At 38.4% G+C, this 25,851-nt stretch overlaps 1 protein-coding gene across 1 annotated transcript; it reads left to right on the forward strand.

Moving 5' to 3' along the window:
* Positions 1-11,710: 11,710 nt before the first annotated feature.
* Positions 11,711-13,541, forward strand: LOC110228512. Its single transcript, XM_021026162.1, has 5 exons — positions 11,711-12,290; positions 12,378-12,481; positions 12,576-12,935; positions 13,008-13,133; positions 13,206-13,541. Exons 1-5 carry the CDS (start codon positions 11,711-11,713, stop codon positions 13,539-13,541), a joined length of 1,506 nt encoding a protein of 501 aa, XP_020881821.1.
* Positions 13,542-25,851: the final 12,310 nt, after the last annotated feature.

Genomic DNA, 25,851 nt, shown 5'->3' on the forward strand with positions numbered 1-25,851 from the left:
CTCTTTTCGGAAAATCTATGCGGCCAAGCTCTAATGTGGTTCACCCAATTAGAGCCGGGTTCGATCAGCAATTTCGACGAACTATCAGCTGTGTTCTTAAAGCAATATTCCATCCTTATGGATAAAAGCGTTTCGGACGCCGACATTTGGAATCTATCACAAGGATCGAATGAGTCACACCAAATTCAAAGGAGTGCTATCGAAACTCCCAAGAATCTCGCAGCAGTCAGCTTTATCTGCCCTACGAAAAGGATTGTGACATGATTCAAGGTTTAAAGAAGATCTAATACTTCACAAACCAGACACAATTAAAGATGCACTCTTCCGTGCAAACAATTGGATGGAAGTAGAAGATGAAAAAGAAAATTTCGCAAAGAGGAATAAACAAGAAAAACTGGCGGTCGCCATCCCTACCAAGAAATTCGAGCCTAGGGAGAGCAAAGGACCAAGAAAACTTGGGTCGCAACCCTTCAACAGTATTGTCGGAAAGCAATTCCAAGGAAAAGGAAGATCAAACACTTGGGTCCGTGATGAAAGTTTATTTTGTGACATCCATAAAGTAGCCGGACACTTAACCAAGGATTGTAGTGTCCTTAAAAGGCACCTCGCGGAGCTTTGGGCCAGCGGAGATCTTTCCAAATTCAACATAAAAGATTTCATAAAGGAATACCATGAAACAAGGGATAAACCCAAAGATCAGAATTCCAAGAGACCAAGGTTATCCAATGAGGAAGAGCCAAGGAGTTCGAAGGGTAAGATCAATGTGATTCTAGGAGGTTCTAAACTTTGCCGAGATTCGATAAGTTCCATCAAGAAACATAGGCGAAATGTTTTACTCAAAGCAAGTTTGAGTGAAGAAGTCGATTTTCAAGGTGCATCAATATCATTTGACGAAGAAGAAACGCGGCACCTCGAAAGATCTCATGATGATGCACTAGTCATTACCCTGGACGTTGCCAACTTCGAAGTATCAAGGATTCTAATCGATACGGGCAGTTCGGTCGATCTAATCTTTTTAAGTACTTTAGAAAGAATGGGAATTAGTCGTGCAGACATAATAGGGCCTCCATCTCCGTTAGTAGCGTTCACAAGTGAATCACCCATGTCCCTCGGAACAATCAAGCTACCAATCCTTGCCAAACAGGTGTCAAAGATCGTGGATTTTGTTGTTTTTGATAAGCCCGCGGCTTACAACATCATCCTCGGGACTCCTTGGATTTATCAAATGAAGGCAGTTCCTTCTACGTATCATCAATGTATCAAATTTCCAGCACCAAGTGGAGTGGAAACAATTCGGGGGGATCAAGAAGCTTCGCGAACATGTTATCTAGCTAGCCACCGTTTGAAGATCCAATAGCAATTAACGAAGCCCGCAAAAGAGGGACTAAGACCAAAATTTCCTAGCGGGCAGAAAAAAGATGATGTAGTAATCGAAGTGGTGTTGGAAGAAGACAAACCAGATCGGAAAATTCGAATTGGAGCAACTTTGACTGGGCAAATGAAAGAAGCTTTGATCGAACTTTTAAGGAAAAACAGAACATCATTTGCATGGTCGGCGGCGGATATGCCTGGCATAGATCCAAGCATAATTTATCATGAACTAAACGTGGATCCAAGTTTCAAGCCTATAAAGCAAAAAAGAAGAAAGCTCGGAGTGGAGCGAGCAAAAATAGTAAACGACGAAGTGGACAAACTTTTAAAGATAGGATCCATAAGGGAAGTACAATACCCGGAATGGGTAGCAAATACCGTCGTGGTTAAAAGAAGAATGGAAAAGATAGAGTTTGCGTCGACTTCACAGACCTCAATAAAGCATGTCCCAAAGATAGTTTCCCACTCCCACATATAGATCGACTTGTAGAATCCACCGCTGGGAATGAGCTGTTAACCTTCATGGATACTTTTTTGGGTTATAATCACATAATGATGAACCCCGAGGACCAAGAAAAAACGTCATTTATCACGGATAGAGGTATCTATTGTTACAAAGTGATGCCTTTTGGTTTGAAAAATGCAGGAGCAACTTATCAACGGTTGGTTAACAAAATGTTCCACAATCATCTCGGGAAGACAATGGAAGTCTACATAGATGACATGTTGGTTAAATCGTTAAAGAAGGAGGATCACGTTAAGCATCTGGAGGAATGTTTCGATATTCTCAATAAGTATCAAATGAAGCTGAACCCGGCAAGGTGCACATTCGGAGTCCCATCCGGGGAATTTCTCGGCTATATTGTCACGAAGAGAGGGATTGAGGCCAATCCAAATCAAATCAATGCCTTTCTAAACATGCAGTCTCCAAGAAACTTCAAGGAGATACAACGTTTGACTAGGCGGATCGCGGCTTTGAATCGTTTTATCTCGAGATCAACAGATAAGTCGTTGCCTTTTTACCAAATTCTAAAAGGAAACAAAGGATTCCTTTGGGATGAAAAGTGTGAAGAAGTTTTCGGGCAGCTTAAGGCATACTTAACTACCCCACCTATATTATCCAAACCGGAAGTGGACAAAAAGCTTTATCTGTACGTGTCAGTTTCGAACCATGCGGTTAGTGGAGTCTTGGTCCGGGAAGACCGCGGGGAGCAGAAGCCGATTTATTATATAAGTAAGTCAATGACGGATCCAGAAACCAGATATACAATGATGGAAAAACTCGCACTCGCGGTGGTGATTTCGGCTCGGAAGCTGCGCCCATATTTTCAATCCCATCCGGTCGAAGTATTAACTAACCAGCGACTCCGAACAATACTTCATAGTCCAAGTCAGTCCGGACGATTGACGAAATGGGCGGTGGAATTAAGCGAATACGATATAGAATTCAAAAGCCGAATCAGTATGAAGGCCCAAGTTTTAGCAGATTTCCTGACCGAGCTACCAATACCTAGCACGACAGAACAGCCGGAAAACCAAACTTGGAATTTGCATGTGGACGGATCTTCATCAAAGCAAGGATCCGGAGTGGAAATCAAGTTGGAATCTCCAACATCGGAAATTCTGGAACAATCATTCCGATTGTTATTTAATGCTTCCAACAATGAGGCAGAATACGAAGCCCTAATCGCCGGACTTCGATTGGCATAAGGAGTTGGAGCTAAGGAAATAGTCGCTTATTGTGATTCACAATTAGTAGTTAACCAGTCTAATGGAGACTATGAGGCCAAGGACTCAAGAATGGAAGCATATCTCGAAGTGGCGAAGGATCTATCTAAAACTTTTTCGAAATTCGAGTTAATTCGCATACCCCGGGGAGAGAATACTACCGCGGACGCACTAGCCGTGTTAGCATCAACATCAGATCCTGACTTGAAAAGAGTTATTCCAGTGGAATGCATTTCGGAGCGAAGCATTCAAGATAACAAAGAAACACTCGTCGTTACAAGATATCGAGCAGCGGCACGTGACCGTGGCGAACCGGAGGCCGAATTGCCACCCATCAAACGGAGGAAATCAAAGGGATCAAACACATCTAACAAGGAACCTGTTACCTTATCAGAAGATGTGATTCCGGAAACAGTATTAGAGACCGAGCCATTAATCGAGGAGGATATTCTTGAACCAAACGAACATCCCGAACCAGAGCCACGAGTATTTCACAAGGTTGACCAAATTCCGGCTAAAGACTGGGGGGCTGACTGGAGGGAGCCAATAAAGCACTACATCATGACTGGCGAGCTCCCAAAGAATAAGTGGCAAGCCAGGAAAATGAAAATCGTTAGCGTGAAATTTTGTCTATCAAAGGATGCATTGTATAGACGAGGTGTCAGTGACCCTTACCTATTATGCATTTTTGGGCCCGAAGTCGAAATCGTCATGAGCGAAGTGCATGAAGGATTATGTGGGAGTCATTCATCAAGAAGAGCTATGGTTTTTAAAGTTAAAAGAATGGGATACTATTGGCCCACTATGATCACGGATTGTGTTAAATTTGCCCAAAGATGTAAGCGCTGCCAACTCCATGCACCATTGATCCATCAACCTACGGAGTTATTCTCCTCCATCTCTGCCCCATACCCGTTTATGAGGTGGTCAATGGACATCATTGGACCATTGCACAGATCAACTCGAGGTGTACAATACCTTTTGGTCCTGACGGACTACTTTTCAAAGTGGATTGAAGCCGAGGCATATGTTGGCATCAAGGATTCGGCGGTGAAGACTTTCATTTGGAAAAATATTATATGTCGACATGGAGTTCCATACGAAATAGTCACTGATAACGGGCCACAATTCATTTCACACGAGTTTGATGCCTTTTGTGCGGACTGGGGAATCAAAGTCAGTTACTCTACCCCACGATATCCGCAAGGCAACGGTCAAGCTGAAGCCGCGAACAAGACGATACTGAGCAATCTCAAGAAACGATTAAATCACCAAAAGGGAGGATGGTATGAAGAACTCCAACCCGTCCTATGGGCCTATCGTACAACCCCTAGGCGACCTACCGGAGAAACTCCATTCTCTTTGGTTTATGGCATGGAGGCGGTAGTACCAGCTGAACTCAACGTGCCCGGACTTTGCCGAACAGAAGCACCATTAAATGAGGAAGAAAATTCAGCAATACTTGATGATTCGCTAAATACCATAAATGAAAGGCGTGATCAAGTTTTGATTCGGATTCAGAATTACCAGCAGGCAGCAGCCCGATATTACAAGTAAGAAATACTATAGCAATTTTTCTCTCAAGTAAGAAATGTATGAGGGTGAAAGGCCATGTATGGGGATCGATTTTTCTCTCAAGTAAGAAATACTATAGCAATTTTTGTAGCAATTCATAAGCTTTTTACATATTCATTTTTGTCCCTCAAGAGTAATCTTTCCTACTTAATAAAAATACTTGAGTGTGTGAATCCGACATCCACATTGATGCATCTCCAAATTATGAAGAAATGTATCTTGAGACTCAAGAAAAGCTCCAGAAATCGGACCAAGTGATTGAGGGAATGCTGCTGAAGTTTAAAGATGTTGATTTTTGGATTACTATGATGCAGAACAAGTTTCCAAATGAAGTTCCACCTTCCATGAGAACAACAATGAACACCAATGGTGGTCTTTGAATTCAATTAGTAATTTGGTTTCATTAAGACTTTAAGCATTTAGGATTGTTTTTCAATATTATGTTTGGATGTTTAAGTGTTTTGAGATTTTAAAATGTTTACTTATTATGATTTTTAATTTTATTATTTATTTTTATTTTTATTTATTTCGTAATTTTATAATATTTTTTATTTAAAATTACCTAAAAAATATATTCCAACAAAAAGTTGATAAATGGTTCATGAGACATTTTGTTGGAAACTTAGTAGAATATATCAACATATTTTCAACGATTAATTTCTGATAAAATTCCAACAATTAAATCATCAGAAGTTTTTCACAAATTTACAAGAAAAAATAGCAATAAATTTTCAACAATTAAATTATCATTAAATTTCTATGAAGTTCCAACAAATAAGGCGTCGGAAATTTTTCACACGTTTTCAAGAAAACGTTTCAACAAAGTTGCAACAAATATGTTATTAGTAGTTTCCCATAAACAAACCTTCAGAATTGTTGAATATTTGTGGCAAATTATCAATGACATTCCAACAAAATATATGTTGGAACAATTCGTTAGAAACTTCACGGTAAATTCCAACAAATGTCCAACAAAAAAATTATCAGAACTATCCAACAAATTAGTCATAGAATTACTCGATGGAAATATTTCCAATAAATTTGTGACAAATGTGGATTTCCAACGATCATATTCCAACAAATATATGTTCTATTGAAAATTTATTGGACACATATAATTCCTACAAATTAACAATATAGATGGCTGTTGGAATTAAGCTTTTTTCTTGTAGAGACATGCATGTATATACACATATTTTTAGTAAAATTAATACGATTAGTTTTGTAACTTTTTTTATCTAATCAACATTATTGGTATTTTTCTTCTCTTGCTGTGTTTTACTTTATATTTCTATAAAATCATATTCTAGCTAGTAGAGATGTTTCTAATGTTTTCTTCAATATCAAGGCTTAAGAACAAATTCCTCTATTTAGGGGGTTAGCATCGTGTTGTTACTATCTTTTTTTCTGTTAGGACTTCATCGCAAGTTCATCAAGCTCAACCACAATATATCTAAATCATGAAACAATCTCTTACATGATAAAAAGTCTAATAACCAATCAAGATGAATGTGAAGAAAAAATTAGATTATTATTTATACAAAGATTTTGTTCGAAGTTAATATAATATTCACAAAACAAGCCTCCATTATTGTAGTTGCAGATATATTTTTCAACATCATTAAAATATTCTCTGAAGATTTCCTTGAAAATTTCACGAGTTGATACAAAAAAAAGAAGTCAATGTCACGTGTGAACTCAACTCAAGGATTCAACGTTTGTTGGTTTAAAACAAATCAACGAGCTCGCTGTTTGATTTCTAGGTAAAGTCAAATTGGCAAAATATAATTTCCAAGAAACTTGCATGTTGAATTTAGTAATAACACATGTAAATCGGAAGCTATAAACAGACCAAATTTTTAATAATCTAAGGTCTTAAACAATAGAGATAAATATGGTTCTATTACAAAAACGATTTGGGACCAGTGAAATATTGTAGTCTTTTTCAGTTTATCCTAATAATCTAAATATATAATACTCCAATTTATCAATATATAGTCTAACAACGACTTGTTGTGCTAACTTTATAGAAAGTTAGGTCTGGCCATAAACACTTGTTACAAATTAAATACGTCTGAATTCACAGTCTAGCCATATAAAAGAGTCTTCTCCACACCAAACATTTTTTTTCAATCATCAACTAGGAGGATTTAAAATCAAAATCCAGAATCATCAAAATCTCTTTTGAATCTAACTTTTTACCCACATAAAACACCTGTAGTGACCCAAACCAGATAACATTTACGATTAGTAGATTGGAAAATATGTTCATCACTCGCAATTCGACATTGGAACCACTATCCATTGGTTCTCTTCCCACAAACATTTTATCTTTGAAATTGCTATAAAACTATATTATAGGATTTAATTTATATATTCAGGTGGGAGAATGATTAGATGGTAGAGAAAAAAAAACATATGGGGTTTGGTGGGAGAGGAATGGTCGATAATATTTGATATATTTAATATTTATATCAAATTAGCATCATCATGTTGTCATATTTGATCATGAATGGTTAGTGTTTATGATCTTAAGAATTGCATGTACAATATTTGTTTCCCAATATTTTAGCCTAACGACATAAAAATGAGGCTTGGATGAATCAGCCGGAGTGGTAGTTGATTTTGTCTCGTTGCATTTCTTTTGCAATCTCAATATAGATAATGATAGATAAATTTGTCAAAAATTTATTAATGTATACGTATAAATAATAAGTCATTTTCATTAGCTAAGCAATAATAGATTAAAATTTAAGATTTATAATTTTATTTTCTAGTAATCATGTACTATTTTATTACTCTGTTATAATTTACAAAAAGTGTGTTAAAGAAAATCCAAAATGTAGTATAATATTATCATTTAAGAGGAGTCAAGAAGAATGGTGAAATGATGAGTGGGGAGGTAGGTGGGAGAGATTTCATGTATGGTGGTTGGTGGCATTTTAGGATCTGCCGCGTTGTTCAGATTTTTTTTTTTTTAACTTGAATATTAGATAATATCTTTTTTTTTGTTAAAAATATTTTATCAAATAAAAATATTATATACATTTAATGAAATGTATTTGTTATCAAATAAATATTAATAATTTCATACAAATATTACTAAGATTTATAAAAACTAATTTTGCATAAGCTGTTTTATCCTATATTACAAAAGTTTTAAGAAATTATATGAAATACTATGCTTTGTTTGTACCATTTTACGAATGCAAATATATAATTTAATACAAACTTAATATATATATTATATGTTCATATCATTGATCTAACTATTAATAACAATTTGATTTCGTTTTACGTGTCAAATAGCTAATCGGACTATTAAAAAATGGGAAAATCAAAAGCATGTATTTACAAGAGATGAAAACATCGACCATTTTGAAAAGGTTGACATGATTTTAATCAATTCTATAAACCAATCTAAAAGGTGAACAACATTGTATTATATAATTAATCCATAATTCCATATAATTATTAACCAATAAACCGTGTCACTTGATTTGCCTAACAAAGAGACAAAGAGACAAACGCACACAAAAGGTGATGACTTTCATAAACAACAAAAGAATAAGTAACAAATTAATTAAAGGTGCTTTTGCAAAAATGACACTTTTTCAATGCCACTTTTCAAAAATACATCTTTTTAAAATTTTATAAAAAATGCTCTTAAAAATATAAGACTTACCCAAATATGTATGTAATATTATTAAAACATACACAAACTACATTTCTATGTATCTACAATCTTATAAATACTTAATAAATACCTTATAAATGCATTTTAAATACCTTTAAAAACCTTTAAAATATCTTGTAAAACCTTTGAAAAACCTTAAAAATCTTTTAAAATAACTTGTAAAACCTTTAATAACACCTTATAAAACCTTATAAATACTTGGATCGAGTCTTCAAGTAGTAGTTACAATCCATAAGTACCTTATAAACCTAATAAAACTTTATAAAAATTTCAGATTTAAAAAGGAGTATTTTTGAAAATGAACATCTAAAAGGGGCATTTTTGAATAGGGGCACACCAAAAGGGGTATTTTTAACAATTTCCCTTAATTAAATCACGACAACAACAAAAACTTTGTTTGGTCGAAATTGAATTAAAAAAAAAACTTTTATCATAGAATTGGAAGGTTAAACAATTTTTTTTTAAAAAAAACTTTTTATATTAGGTTATAAAAAAAATACCAAAAGCAGGTTTTAATATTCTGTTTTGGAAGAAATTGCAAGATTCACAATATTTTTGTCATCTTTTTAGCAAATTAAATGTCTTTGATCAAGTCACTCTTTAAAGTTTAAATTTTTAATGTTGAAGACACTCTACTTGTCTCGGAAGTTTTAATGTTTTGTCATTAAACAAAGCATGTGTTATTGAGGCATGTGAGTCGAATTGTTGACGATTAAGTGCAAATTTTGGCCGTTGGTCAAAGAATAAAATCTAAATATAAATTTATTTAGTTTTGTTTATGTTTAGACTGAATTAATAATTGATATCGAAACAAAATCATATATTTAAGAATCTCAATTTTATTAAAAGATTGACTCAAATCCAAACAATATATAGCATTCAACATTGTCATTTTCGCATCCGTATTTAACCTCATGTGATATGTCTATAATTTGCATGTTTTATACATCCATTTATCACCATTTTGAGTCTAATTTCATTTATCTTTCATAGCATTCATCATCATTTCGCACATTTTGCATGTTTAAGTGTGTCTAGCATTAGTCTTGCATGCATTTAGCATTCTGGAGTTGTTTGAGGTGCTATTGATGTTCAGAAAGAGGAAAAACAGAGTTGAAAGTCACATTTGGACCATTCTACTCGATCACCAGTAGCAGAAAGGGAAGCAGTCAGCTCAGCAGATCATCCAGTCTAACCTTATACTCGATCACAGAGAAGAGAAGGCAGTCCACCTGACAGACTACCCTTATACTCGATCACATAGGAGGAGAAGCAGTCCATCCAGACTGTTATACTCGATCACAGAGAAGAGAATGCTGTCCATCCCGACAGTCTACCAACATACTCGATCACAGGAGAGAAGAAGCAGTCCAGATCATGCCATCAACCATTCTACTCGATCACCACCTCGACCCTCTGATCAATCCGCACTCAACCAGACAACCTGAGCATAGGAAAGAGAAGAGGAGAGAAGGAACCACTTGATCGCGGCTTCGATTCACGCTCGACCATGAAGCCCACTTTGAGCCCATACTCGACCTCCCTTGTCCATGGTGTGGATGTAGGATTCACACTCGATTGTCTTTAAATATTTCAGTGGAGAAAAACTCTTGTAAAATCAGGAAATGAATATGAGAATTTGAAAAGGAAATCAACTAAGAAAAGAAGTAAAGGAATTTGACGAGAGCGAAGTACAAAATGCCTTGTAGTAAAGAGAGAAAAATGTATTGTATTGCTTAGAAGTAATGAATAATGAGATCTGTCTCCCAAACACATGCGTTTGAGGTTGTTTTTATAGAGAAAACATGATCAATGCGGTCATTTACTGCTCATAATCGCATTGATCCGCATTAATCATATAAGTTACAACTTGACCAAAACGGCTTGAATTCGAACTATCTTGGGCTTCGCGTGGATCTTCCGAACTCTTTCTTGTTGACTCCGAACTCCCGCGTCTTGACGCTGCCGCGAGCCTCGAACAATATTCTCCTCGCTTCGGCCTTTCTCTATGCGAACTGTATGTTGAATAAGAGCGAACTCCATACTGGCAAAGATCGAGCTCTTTTAATAAACCGGAACAAACTCCCGACTAGTTAAGCTCGACTCTCATAATAAAATATCTTTAATTCTAAGAGGATTATTATGTAATAATGACGTGGACAGATCCAAGTGGATCCTACCGAAAATGTGTGGGATCCGACCCCAACAGTAATTAAACAGTAATTAATACCTAGAGATCTTTTAACATTCCAGAATTATTCCATGTTTTACGCTATTACGCCTATCTCGGATAATCAAATGATTTGATATCCCTGACAACCGTCATCATTAATTTTCTAATTTTATATTAATACTGCGGGGAAAACTGTCCCACTTCCCAATATTCTCGAGGCGGTCTCTCATCATACTTTAGGGTTCTAAGAGGTAACATTACTTTTCCATCTTATCTTCTTTACCTAGAAAACTTTCATTCATTTTACAGAAGTCATTGTTTCCTTTCGGTAAAAAATCCCTTTCGTAAAATGTCGAACCTTTCTTCTGAATTTTGCGAATATGAGGCTGACGATATCGAAGCTCTCATGGGTGAAGGAACCGAACCTCAAATCCCAACCGGAAACAGGTTTGATCTTCACCCCAGAGTGAATCGACTGTCAATTCTCTTAACGATCTTCGTAGATTATGTCACATCCCCCCTGAGGTGGAGATGGTAGTTCCAGAGCCCTTCGAGTCTTCGGAGTCAGGGCGAGAAGGTTACTGCTGCGCCTATGAAATTTATTTTAAAGGGTGCGGCTTATTCTTTCCCCTTCCTGAGATACTTCTCGTTTACCTCAACCATCTGGGAATTGGTTTCTCTCAGATGTCGCCCAACATGCTCCGGTATCTTTTGTGTACCTTCACTATTGCGGCGAAGGCGGGCTACTCATTGGGACTTTGCGAACTCTTGGAACTTTTCCAAGCTCGCGAATCCCGAACTTCTGGGTATTATGCCGTTTATCCGATCGCGGATCGGAATCTTATTGACGGCCTGCCTTTAAAGGACAACGCCTGGAGGAAGTTTTGGTTCTTCTTCCGCATAAATAATTTTTCTATTCAGAGTTCTTCCGAACTCCTTCAAACTCACTGGTCATCGAATTTGGGTAGAAATTAGGACTTAACTGAATAAATTTCCTATGTTATTTCAAACTGCGTTTCAACATATACTTGTTTCCTCGCAGGTCCCCAGATTCGGCCAGTTCCATCCGTTGATTTTCTTAAATTCTACAAGGCCGTCTTGGAGAGGCCAGTTAACTGGAATTCTTTTACTTTAGAAAGAATTCACGGTGCCGAATTTCTGTCAGAATGAGCCTAACTCACCCCGTCGACCTTCCTCCTGTTGAGATTGATCTCTCGAGTCTGAATGCCCGAGATAGGAGAAAGATCAAAGAGGCAAACAAAAACGTCAAAGATCAAATTTCCCTGGTCGGGAAAAACCAGAAAAATGCAACCTCTACCGGGGACGACAAAGTCTACCGGAAAACTCTCCTAGTTGACGATGGATCTCTTGAAGGTTCAAAGTCAATGGCGGTTGCTGTGAACAACGCTCCTTCCCCCATCCCAGCAGCAGACAACGTGGTTGCTGCCACTGCTGAAAAAGAAGGCCTTACAAGTGATTCTTCTCTTACGAAAAAGAAGAAGGCTGAGGAACTTGAACCCCCGCTCCAAGGACGTCCCAAAAACACAAGGAAGGGCAGAGCCGCTTCTTCGAATCTGCCAATTCCTGAACCTGCTGAAGCTCAGGACGTAAATCCTTATTCAGGAATTGTTTTAAAGGAACCGTTGGGTTCAGGGATATTACCCCCTAGACGTCCCCGAGGTAATACCTCTAGGGTTCGATCGTCTCCGAGCTCAGGACTTGTTGCCAGAGCTTCATCCCAATCAGGTAACCTTTAATTGTCATACTGTTACTTGAGATTAATCGACCTTTTTTTTTAGAAGCTCAAACCTCACATAACTATCTTTATTCTAGATAAAGAGAAGATTGGGAATATGTTTAGGTGCTTCCACACCCGCTTTGGGAATAACTCCCGTCCTTTGAGTGGTGGAAGCCTTATATCAAAAAGATGTATATCAGTCATTCATTCCATTCCTCCCAGGTTTGACTATTTGCATCCTTGAACAACCAATATTGAAAAAAAAAATTTACTAATGCATCTTCTTTCATTAGGCAACTCTGGACGTGAATGGCATCATCAACTATTACGAAGAGGAGCTTGCCAAAGTTTCCAAGAAAGCTGCTGTTGCTAAAGGAGAGATCGAGAAACTGCAATCTTCCAGTCGGCTTGTGCAGGAGACTGCTGGCCTCGACTCGGCTCGCCAGGAAGAAATCGAGAGACTCGAAAGATCCGGCGAGGAGACAAGGAAGACTTTGATTGAGACAAAGCAAAAACTAGAGACTGCCCTCGCTGATCATAGCTTCGCAAAAGGCGAGATCGAGCTTCTGAGATCAGAGCTTAACAGGGTTAAAACAGCTGCTGAAGAGCTCGAACGCAAAAATGAGTCTCTTTCCGAACTAAAAGATCGAGATGTTCGCAAAATATCTCATGATGCTCGGAAGGAGGTTAAGGGAGCAGGGCAAAAGTTTTTTCTTGCTGTGTAGGAATTTATCGCTGCAGACAAAGCTTGGAACAAACTTAACTCCGAACGTGATGAGATGAAGAGCATTCTCGATCTGATCAAGGAGATAGAGGACGGAACAGTCAACTTGGCTGAAGAAAAAGAGACAGTTGGCGCTGAGCTCGCTGAGACAGAAGCTAAGCTAGCTACTGCTCCTCAGCCATATTTGAATTTTTAGCAGTTTGTTTCTGAGTTCGCTGATTGCCCTCCACTGACTGAACCAAATGTCGGTTTGTCTTCGGACGAGAAGATGTTAACTGGTTCTCATCGCGCTCATTTTAATGAGTTCGGAACCAATGTTGACAGACTCTCCTTGGGACGAACTCAGGGGTTCTTTGGTCAAGATCCTGCCATCTCCTCGATTATGGGAGACGGCCTTGAATTAAGGAGCGAACCTCCTCAAGACGCTAGCTCGCTTAACCCTAAGGTGGTTCCCACAACTCAAGAAGCTGTCATAGGGGGGGCTCTTGTCTCAAGCCAAGTAGGATATGAAGGCGGTTCGCCTATAAATGAATGATGGTGATTGCATTCACCTTTTTATGGGGATTGTCCCTTTAATTTTAAGACATGAAATTCGCTTTGTTGGTCATGAGGCTTTTATTTCTGAGTTTTCTACCCAAGGGGGCTTTTAGTACTGTTTTGAATAATTAACCCAAGGGGATTTTCAATTAAAATTTCTTTAGAAAGAAATATTTAATCTTGGTGAAAACATTCGATTTTACCTAGAGGGTTTGCAAAGTCCTCCTAACCGAAATGGTTTTAGAATTATAGGAGAGATAGGCTGATCAGACCCACTTGCCTTTTTTAAAGAAAAAACATTGGAATTTTTCCTCGCTCTCTCGGTTGCGAGGTTAGAGCTCGGCTTACAAGAACACTTCGCAATACTTCGAATGTGTTCGATTAGAGAAATCTCCAGTGAGAACTGTTTGCTTTCTCTAAAAAGATAAAAAGGTGTGATACCATTTATTGATTGTTTTCGAATTTCGAGTTCGAAATTAAGTTTGCCTACTAGGTGTTAAGTGATACTTAAATAACCTATATTTCGTAGGTCTTGTTCATGCATGTACACGAAAATCGAAAGGTTGCAACTGTCAGATCAATAGATTGACGTTTAACTTCCTTTTTCAATAAATACTCAAGTGAGTAATCTTACATATTTTTCCTATATAAGGAGAGTAAGATTTTGGGAACTTCCCAATAAACCTTTTTCTTTGTAGTTCTCTTTTTCTTGTTCTCGATGGCCTCTCCTCAAGGCGAACCTTCTGGTCCTAATCCACCACGACTCCCTTCAAGTGAATCTCTTTTCCCGACGGGGGATGGATTCACTCCACAAGGGGTGGCCATTCCTTGTTTTCTTTCTTCCATGTCTAAGGAAGAAAAGATCGAGTGCCACGAATTCATGGAACAGGTTTGAACCTAATACCAGTTGTTTCAGGGTTTTACCCGATAGATTTGTAATGCATCTGTTCTTTGCAGATTACCGAGAGGTACGTTTTCCTCTGCTCCGAAAGGCAACGCCTTGGAAGAAAACGCCGTGTCCTTGAGGACAGGATTGCTAGAACGGAAAGGAAGATCCGACGTTTGGAGTCGGACGTTCACAACTGGGAGAGGAGGAGATTTGACTCTATCGCCCGCATTTCCGGCTGTCTTCGAGAACACATCAGGTTCCTGAAGAAGTATTGGGATATCTACCAAAGGAGCCTCAAACCCAACGAACGTGAAAACGGTTCGTCATCAGACGAAGTTCCTTCTGCGAACCCTCCTTCTTCTTAATTAAACTTTTTGTTTTTTTTTTGTAACATTCTCTTGGGCTGTCAGCAATATTAATCATATTCTCCTTTTTGCCTTAAATTTGCCGATTTACTCAAATCTTATTTAATGTGTTATAATTAGTGATTAACTCGATTTTATTTTCTATAAAAGTAGTAATTTCATATTTGGGAAATCGTCAATTAACCCTCTTAAATGCGGTCGAGTATTTTTCGAGTATAAAGCAGATGTAGATCGTTATTGAATTTAATCAACAATAATTCTACAAAAATGTTTGAAGAAGGTAATTTCTCAGAGAATCCCTCCGACTCGATTAAAAAGATAAGCGATGATCTTCCGGAAACGTCAGACATCGATCTTGTAAAAACGGAAGCCAATGGCGAACCATAAGAGTCACGCCCATTAGGGTGGGGAGCCAGCATTCAGGTTCCAAATGTGTTAATTGAGAGATCATCAGCTCAAGATCGTGTCAAGGCTAAAGAGTTTATTAACAAGGTATTGTTAAACCTAGTAACCTAACTCCTTTCGTTGTTTGCTAAACGAAGCGTTTTTGTTTTCTCAGCTTATTACTCGGCATAACAAGTTCGAAGATGAGAAAAAAGAGATTAGGAAAAGGATAATGGAACAAGAGAAGCGTCGCCTCGAAATTGCTCGCGAGCTTCATTGCCTCGAAGCCCATCCCTCCGATTGGATCGAACTAGGACTTCAGGAGTAAGGAAACATGCCAGGTTGTATTATGAGCATCGTTGACCTCGCAGGTCAAGGAGCAGAGCTATTCCGTAACTCAAGACCCTTCTAGATCTGGTTTTAGCTTATCTAGAAATATTTATTTATACATTGTTCGCAACGTATTTTTATATTCATGCTCGAATATTGAATTTATAAAAACAAGACTCCATGACTGGAATAATATTTTTATTTTTGTGTTATAGCTGGACTCGTGTTTAGCGAGCTGCCTACGTACCCAAAATAGGATCAAGCCAAATCGTAGTTCGATTGTGTTTGCTTTAGCAATAGAACTTTTTCAAGTTGATGATGTTCCAAGGCCTTTGAACGGGGTTTCCGTCAAGGTCTTGTAAACGGTAAACACTATTTCGGATTTTTTCTGTGATTTGATAAGGGCCTTCCCAGTTAATACCGAGTTTTCCAGCTTCTTCTTCTTTTGTGTTATCGAACACTCGCCTTAAAACAAAGTCTCCTACATTTAAAGGTCTGTTTTTCAACTTTGAGTTATAGTACCGAGCGGTCAATTGTTGATAGTTTTGGAGTCGAATAAGGGATTGATCTCGCCTTTCATCGATTGTATCAAGAACGTCTTCTAATAATTTAGAATTTAGTTCTTCGTTAAGAGGAGCTTCGCTCCGGCGTAAACCAGGAACATTCTGCTCGGCTGGGACTACAGCTTCCATCCCATACACTAATGAGAATGGAGTTTCTCCCGTTGCTCGTCTCGGGGTTGTTCGATATGCCCACAACACAGGTTGTAGCTCGTCATACCAACCACCTTTCCGAGCATTCAAGCGTTTTTTAAGATTGCTGAGGATGGTTTTATTGGAAGCTTCCGCTTGTCTATTTCCTTGAGGATACCTTGGCGTTGAATAGCTAAGTTTTATTCCCCAAGCGGAACAAAAATCTTCGAAATCATTCGAAATGAATTGAGGACCATTATCCGTTATGATCTCGTAAGGAACTCCATGGCGACAAATAATGTGTTTCCACAAGAATGTTTTTACCACAGAATCTTGTATATTTACGTAAGCTTCTGCTTCGATCCATTTGGAAAAATAGTCAGTTAGAACTAATAGGTATTGGACGCCTCGCGTTGAGCGATACATCGGACCAACTATATCCATTGAACACCTCATGAAAGGATATGGAGCGGATATAGATGATAAAATTTCAGATGGCTGGTGAATAAGGGGAGCGTGCATCTGACAGTTTTTCACCGTTTGGCGTAATCGATGCAGTCAGAAATCATAGTTGGCCAGAAATATCCTGACCGTTTGATTTTGATAGCCATTGCTCGTCCCAAAGAATGACTACCACAAAGCCCTTCGTGGACCTCGGGTCCGAAAATACATAAAAGATAAGGATCACTGACACCTCGCTTGTACAACGACTCTTTAATTATACAATACTTAGCGCTGATGATTTTTAATTTGCGAGCTTGCCATTTGTTCGATGGTAGTTCTCCGTTAAGAATGAAATTTTTGATGGGTACCCTCCAGTCAGCCCCCTAATCATTAGCGGAAGTATTATCCTTGAGTATAAACTTCCTTGGTTCGGGTTCGAAGGAATATCAGGATCCTCGATTGTTTCCCGAACTTCTTCATCACCTGGAGGTGTCTGTTCAGTTCGAGATGATTCTTTAGCGGGAACCTCTTGATCCTTTAACTTTCTTCTTGGCTTTCTTTTAGGAAGTTCTAGTGGTGAAGTAAGTTCATCATCTTGAGATTTTACTCGTGATCTGGTGACGACAAATGAACTATTTTCATTTCCGGAACTTAACTTTGGAATTTCGATATGCTCGTCTTCCAAACTGTTATCGTTTTTTGTTTCTTCAACCGAAATACTTCGCGAAAAAATACATTCAACTAGGATAAGTCGTTTGAGCTCGGGATCTGAGGTAGAGGCTAGGGCAGCTAAAGCGTCTGCCGAAGTGTTTTCTCCCCGAGGGATTCGAACTAATTCGAATTCTTTGAATTTTCCGGCTAATGTTTTGACAGCCGAAAGATAGGCTTCCATTCGAGGAGTCTTAGCTTCGTATTCTCCAGTGAACTGGTTTACAACTAGCTGAGAATCACAACAAGCTATTATTTTTTCTGCTCCAATTGCAACAGCAAGCCAAAGTCCTGCTAAGAGAGCTTCGTATTCTGCTTCATTGTTTGAAGCCGGAAACATTAATCGAAATGACTGTTCGATTATTTCCTTTGTCGGAGTTTCGAGCCTAATACCGATTCTGGATCCTTGTTTAGAAGAAGAGCCATCTACATGTAATTTCCATGTAGAGTTTGTTTCAATAAAGATTCCGTCATCCGATGGCAGTTCGGTCAGAAAATCAGCCAGAACTTGTGCCTTTGCGCTAGTTCGACTTTTGTATTCTATATCGTACTCACTGAGTTCGATAGCCCATTTCGCTAATCTACCGGACTGACTTGGTCTGTGAAGAATTGAGCAAAGTGGATGGGAAGTTAGAACTTCAATCAGATGAGATTGGAAATAAGGTCTAAGCTTTCTAGCAGATATGACTACTGCTAAAGCTAATTTTTCCATCATGGTATCTCTCGTTTCCGGACTGGTAAGAGATTTACTTATATAAAAAATCGGCTTTTGATCACCTCGATCCTCTCGAACTAAAACCCCACTTACAGAATGATTAGAAACCGAGATGTAAAGATAAAGTTTCTCATCTGACTCAGGTTTTGAGAGAACCGGTGGTGTTGTCAAATAAGTTTTGAGTTGATCAAAAGCTTCTTCGCATTGATCATCCCACCAAAACTTTTTGTTCCCTTTTAAAATCTGATAAAAAGGGAGACATTTATCGGTGGATTTCGAGATGAAACGATTCAACGCGGCAATTCTGCCCGTCAATCGCTGGACCTCTTTAATGTTTTTTGGTGAAGGCATTGTGAGGAAAGCGTTAATCTGATTACGATTTGCTTCTATTCCTCTTTTCGTGACTATGTAGCCTAGGAATTCTCTGGAAGGCACACCAAAAGAACATTTAGCAGGATTTAATTTCATTCCGAATTCATTCAGAATTTTGAAATATTGCTCAAGATGTGTGATGTGCTCGGATTTCTTAAGAGATTTTACGAGCATATCATCGATATAAACTTCCATCGTTTTGCCCATATGTTTTGCGAACATTTTGTTAACTAAACGTTGGTATGTTGCCCCGGCATTTTTTAGACCGAATGGCATTACTTTATAACAGTAGATTCCTCTATATGTTATGAAAGATGTTTTCTCTTCATCTTCGGGATTCATCATGATCTGATTATATCCAGAAAACACATCCATGAATGTCAAGAGTTCGTTTCCGGCTGTTGATTCTACGAGCCGATCGATATGAGGGAGAGGAAAGCTGTCTTTTGGACATGCTTTTTTTAATGTCAGTGAAATCGACACATACTCTCCACTTTCCATTTTTCTTTTTGACTACCACGGGGTTTGCTAACCAGTCCGAGTATTTTACTTCTCTAATAGAACCAATTTTCAAAAGCTTATCAACTTTGTCATTGACCGCTTGAGCTCGGTCAGGACCCAGTTTTCTTCTTTTTTGCTTTATTGGTTTAAAACTGGGATCGACGTTTAAATCATGGGTAATGATACTTTTGTCGATTTCAGGCATACCTTTCGCCGACCAGGCAAAAGTATGTCTAATTTCTTTTAGGAAAGTTACCAATTGATCTTTGATTTCTGAATCCAAAGTAGTACCAATTTATGTGGTAACCTCACTCGAACTGAGACCACTTGGGTAATGCGAGGTGCTTTCTTGCTTAGCATTTATCATTAATTGCTATTTGAGCTTTAAACGATGTCCCATGAGTTAGCAAGATCCCGACGTTTCCTGATCTCCTCGAATGGTCCCGATTCCACTGGGAGTCAGAAATTTCACACATTGGTGATAAGTTGAAGGTATAGCCTTCATTTGGTATATCCACGGAGTTCCGAGAATTATGTTGTAAGCGGCCGGACGGTCGAAAACAATAAATTCTACAATTTTTGGAACCCCTTCTGCGAGCACTGGTAGTTTTATGTTTCCTAAGGACATAGATGTGTCACTCGTGAAAGCTACTAATGGTGCCGGTGGACCGATAATGTCAGCTTTACTGATTCCCATTCTTTGTAAAGTGCTTAGAAATATGAGATCTACCGAGCTTCCAGTATCAATTAGACACCTTGTCACTTCAAAGTTCGCAACATCTAAAGTTATCACAAGAGCATCATCATGAGGCCCAGCTAATCCTTGGGCATCCGAATCGTCAAAAGAGATAGAAGGTATTTGTTCATTTGACTGAAAACCCACATCGGTTTGAATTGCTGCTGATTTCTTGTGCCTTTTAATCGATCTGATCGAATCTCGGCATAATTTGGATCCTCCCATTATAACATCGATCCTTTTCTTAGGAGTGTTCGGAGTTCTGGGCCCATTGGGCTTATGTTTCTTTTCAGGAGGATAAGAAGCTTCATAATCTTCTTTTTCTTGGTGGTAAGATTCCACAAATTCCTCGATATTGAAATTAGCGAGCTCTCCAGCTGCCCACAGTTCGGTGAGGTGCTTTTTGAGTACGCTGCAATCTTTGGTGGAGTGCCCGTTTACTTTGTGAATATCGCAATAGGCACTTTCATCTCTAACCCAAGTATTAGGAGGATTGTATCTTCCTCTGCTTGGGGAGGGTTTTCCTACAGCATTGGTAGAAGGATTAACTCCGAACCGTTTTTGATCTTTTGGTTCGAACTTTTTAGTTGGATTCGCAACGACTAATTTAGCTGGTCGATGCTTTTTAGCGAAGCTAAGCTTTTCTTCTTCTGCCTCCATCCAATTAGTAGCTCTGAATAAAGCATCTTGGATGGTACTTGGACGGTTGACGATGATTTCTTCTCAAAATCGAGATTCATGCCAGAGTTCGTTCCTTAAAGCAGAAAGGGCAGCAGTGTGCGATACCCCAGGAATTTTGGCTATCACTTCTTTAAATTTAGCGATATATTTGCGAAGTGGTTCATTCTGACCTTGGGTTAAATTCCAAAGATCCGCATCAGAAGTTGCCTTTTCCATGAACATGGAATATTGCTTTAGGAATGCAGAGGACAATTCCTTAAAACTATCAATAGTTTCTGGTTCTAACTGGGTGAACCATAACAGAGCCGGCCCAGAGATATTCTCGGAAAATAGTTTGCAAAATCGGCATCTTCCTCGCCTGGTTCTAGATCAATTCTGCCTGCGGCGATCTGAAAAGCAGCGAGGTGTTCGACGAGTTTCTTCGATTACTCGATCGATCTCAGGCGCTGAACTGGTCGCCTGATGAAATTTCGACTTCATTTCATTAAGTTCTTGACGAACTTTGTTGAAATCGTCTGATTGGGTGACATCAAGATCTTCCATAAGGAATCCGTCGTCAATAGGAAGATTTCCCTGACCCTGGGGAATTTGTTCCCCGGTTGGGTTAGTCGCTTACCCTACAGCTGCCTGATTGCTAGTATTAGCAAGTTGGCCTGCAGGAGGGGTTTGAGTATTCCCGGGCCTGTTTTGTGTGGGAGTCGCGAATAACCTGCGCTGAAGCGTTGTTGTTCGCGCTGAGGATAAATTATCTAAACGGTTCGAAACAGCGTTCTGCGCGTTTGACAAATTTGTCTGGGTGGTTTGAACACTCGTTAAGGTTTGCTCGATTGAGTTTAACCTTTCACCAAAAGTGGTGTTGGCAGTAACGAGTGTACCCATCTGATTGGTCAAATCGGTGGTTGTCTGAGTAAGCAAGGTAATCACATCGCTTAATGCTTGCTGATCAGCCATAGTTTCTTGGTTGGGAAAGAAAGATTTTGAGATTAAAGAGTTTTGTGGTAACTCCCCACAGGCGGCGCCAAAATGTGGATGTAGGATTCACACTCGATTGTCTTTAAGTATTTCAGTGGAGAAAAACTCTTGTAAAATCAGGAAATGAATATGAGAATTTGAAAAGGAAATCAAACAAGAAAAGAAGTAAAGGAATTTGACGAGAGCGAAGTACAAAATGCCTTGCAAAAGTAGTAAAGAAAGAAAAATGTATTGTATTGCTTAGAAGTAATGAATAATGAGATATGTCTCCCAAACACATGCGTTTGAGGTTGTTTTTATAGAGAAAACATGATCAATGCGGTCATTTACTGCTCATAATCGCATTGATCCGCATTAATCATATAAGTTACAACTTGACCAAAACGGCTTGAATTCGAACTATCTTGGGCTTCGCGTGGATCTTCCGAACTCTTTCTTGTTGACTCCGAACTCCCGCGTCTTGACGCTGCCGCGAGCCTCGAACAATATTCTCCTCGCTTCGGCCTTTCTCTATGCGAACTGTATGTTGAATAAGAGCGAACTCCATACTGGCAAAGATCGAGCTCTTTTAATAAACCGGAACGAACTCCCGACTAGTTAAGCTCGACTCTCATAATAAAATATCTTTAATTCTAAGAGGATTATTATGTAATAATGACGTGGACAGATCCAAGTGGATCCTACCGAAAATGTGTGGGATCCGACCCCAACAGTAATTAAACAGTAATTAATACCTAGAGATCTTTTAACATTCCATAATTATTCCATGTTTTACGCTATTACGCCGATCTCGGATAATCAAATGATTTGATATCCCTGACAACCGTCATCATTAATTTTCTAATTTTATATTAATACTGCGGGGAAAACTGTCCCACTTCCCAATATTCTCGAGGCGGTCTCTCATCATACTTTAGGGTTCTAAGAGGTAACATTACTTTTCCATCTTATCTTCTTTACCTAGAAAACTTTCATTCATTTTACAGAAGTCATTGTTTCCTTTCGGTAAAAAATCCCTTTCGTAAAATGTCGAACCTTTCTTCTGAATTTTGCGAATATGAGGCTGACGATATCGAAGCTCTCATGGGTGAAGGAACCGAACCTCAAATCCCAACCGGAAACGGGTTTGATCTTCACCCCAGAGTGAATCGACTGTCAATTCTCTTAACGATCTTCGTAGATTATGTCACATCCCCCCTGAGGTGGAGATGGTAGTTCCAGAGCCCTTCGATTCTCCGGAGTCGGGGCGAGATGGTTACTGCTGCGCCTATGAAATTTATTTTAAAGGGTGCGGCTTATTCTTTCCCCTTACTGAGATACTTCTCGTTTACCTCAACCATTTGGGAATTGGTTTCTCTCAGATGTCGCCCAACATGCTCCGGTATCTTTTGTGTACCTTCACTGTTGCGGCGAAGGCGGGCTACTCATTGGGACTTTGCGAACTCTTGGAACTTTTCCAAGCTCGCGAATCCCGAACTTCTGGGTATTATGCCGTTTATCCGATCGCGGATCGGAATCTTATTGACGGCCTGCCTTTAAAGGATAACGCCTGGAGGAAGTTTTGGTTCTTCTTCCGCATAAATAATTTTTCTATTCAGAGTTCTTCCGAACTCCTTCAAACTCACTGGTCATCGAATTTGGGTAGAAATTAGGACTTAACTGAATAAATTTCCTATGTTATTTCAAACTGCGTTTCAACATATACTTGTTTCCTCGCAGGTCCCCAGATTCGGCCAGTTCCATCCGTTGATTTTCTTAACTTCTACAAGGCCGTCTTGGAGAGGCCAGTTAACTGGAATTCTTTTACTTTAGAAAGAATTCATGGTGCCGAATTTCTGTCAGAATGAGCCTAACTCACCCCGTCGACCTTCCTCCTGTTGAGATTGATCTCTCGAGTCTGAATGCCCGAGATAGGAGAAAGATCAAAGAGGCAAACAAAAACGTCAAAGATCAAATTTCTCCCAAACACATGCGTTTGAGGTTATTTTTATAGAGAACACATGATCAATGCGGTCATTTACTGCTCATAATCGCATTGATCCGCATTAATCATATAAGTTACAACTTGACCGAAACGGCTTGAATTCGAACTATCTTGGGCTTCGCGTGGATCTTCCGAACTCTTTCTTGTTGACTCCGAGCTCCCGCATCTTGACGCTGCCGCGAGCCTCGAACAATATTCTCCTCGCTTCGGCCTTTCTCTATGCGAACTGCATGTTGAATAAGATCGAGCTCTTTTAATAAACCGGATCGAACTCCCGACTGGTTAAGCTCGACTCTCATAATAAAATATCTTTAATTCTAAGAGGATTATTATGTAATAATGACGTGGACAGATCCAAGTGGATCCTACCGAAATGTGTGGGATCCGACCCCAACACATGGGCCTGTTAAGCGGACTCGAAGCCCACTTACTTCTCTTTGTCGTTTTTGTTATAAATAAGTCTCTAAGGGTTTCCCCTGGGACACTTACGTTTTTAGACTCGCACTGAGACTTAGTAACCTAGTATCATTTTCTGAATTCAGTGCCGCTTTTACTTCTGAAACTTTATATTTTCGATTTCTTCTAAGTATTTTAAGATTTTGCTTTCATTCTCCTGTTGATTTCTGTTTCATTTCCTTTAATCTTTGAAGTTATGCAATCATCAATCGTTTCTATGTCTTTGAGCATGTTGTCTGAGTAGTGACTAGGATTTCTGAGGATGGGATAGAGTAGATGTGAGACCCTTAGTCGATTCTGATGGTTAAGTGTAGTTTTATTGAATCCCTTATGGATTAGTTTTGTTTACTGCTTATTCCTTTCTGATCAACTGGAATTCGATCAAAAGCATTCCCGCACCCAGAAGGTGTTCGATGGAATGCTTGATCTACTAGTTCCAGTGATAATCGTCTCTATCCCAAGGGATTGGCCGTTTAGAGCGGTTATTGACTTTAACAGTCGGTTCGTATTGCCTGCATAGTTAGATTCCGTTAATGAGAATTAGTCTGGGCTAGCTTTGCTTGAGGGTCTCTGTCACGGGAGTGAATTGATCTGTTGTTGAACCTGTTGTCTAGGGATAGCTTCATTGAGAATTGTTAACCATCTGAATTGATTAGGGAGTCCACACTATTCAATTACCCCATCCTTAGGAGTTCCTTATCCAATTGATTTATCTGTGTACTTACTTGCTTCTGCTTTGTTACTTGTTGCTTAAGTTTTTAACAATTTTTTCTCTGTGACCACTGGTTTACTCGATCACAGCCTCCCTTCTGGCAGTGAGCCTTGTGATCGGGTATAGCAGTCCATTTCAGCAAATTTACTGTTTTCTGCATCAATCACTAGGACTGTTAGGAAAACAACCAATTTCTGTTTGGCTTGACTTAGTACTTTCTGATCATATCTCATTTGTTTGCATCACACCTGATTGGATTGACACATAAAATACTACAACGACACGATAGTGTTTTAGGATTAATTGATCGTAAAATCCTATTATCATCAAATTCCATGGCGTCGTCTTGACCGTTATAGTCGACATCACATCAAATTCTCTTAATATCTAAACTGATTTCTTCAAATGTTACCGAAGTAGTAAATGCGTGAATCGTCTATGCAGATTCGTCTCAAGATTTTTCCAATTGTGCCATTATCAACTCTCGAAGTTCTATGCTATAAACATTGTTGTTTTATGTAAAATACAGTAATAATGGATAGTTCTTGTGTGAGTATATCTAAACCAATATCTATATGACTATACTAATAGAAAATGTTTGGTGTTATTTAAAATTATATTTAGTAAAATAAAAATTTATCTGAAGAAAAACATCAGCACTAAGAGTTAGTTTAAAACGATAATAAGATATAATATTTCCGTTTTACTATAAGGGTCATTCAAGATTATTTCATACATATTAAGAAGAAAATTCAATTTTCTATTTTACTCTTTTTTCTACATTACAGAAAAAAATTGAAAGTTTACCAAACATTTACAGTTTTTTTACTTGCATGATAAATGTGAAAGAAAGTTCCCACATGCTAATATTTCGAGTGGGCTTATTGACCTTATAAGGTCTTTAAAAGTATGTTTTAACCACATGTGGAATGATGGTTCTTTATATTGAGTTTTAACCTTCGAATTGTTGTAGCGTAGACGGATGTTTATAGAATTTTGGTGGGCTAAAATAAAAAGAAAAAAAAAACAAAGAAATTTTATACACTTTTGTGTTATAATTTTTCTATAAAAAAATATATGATTAACATTATTTTTTAATCTATGAAAATAACATTTTGTACTATTTACAAGAGTTTATACTGTTTTCATAACAATACTATTTTATCTATGAAAATACTAAAATTAAAACTATTATATTGTAAGATATTAAAGATAAATAGCAGTACTTTTAATATATTATAAAAAAATTCAAACTTAATAAAATTGCACTAGAAATTATATATTTTACCAATATACGAAATAATAATTTTAAATTTGGCGGCCTAAAATTTGCTTAATACTAAAAAGACCTAAGGTAAATGCTAATT

The sequence above is a fragment of the Arabidopsis lyrata genome (genome assembly GCF_000004255.2).
Source record: "Arabidopsis lyrata subsp. lyrata unplaced genomic scaffold ARALYscaffold_5, whole genome shotgun sequence".
NCBI lineage: Eukaryota > Viridiplantae > Streptophyta > Magnoliopsida > Brassicales > Brassicaceae > Arabidopsis > Arabidopsis lyrata.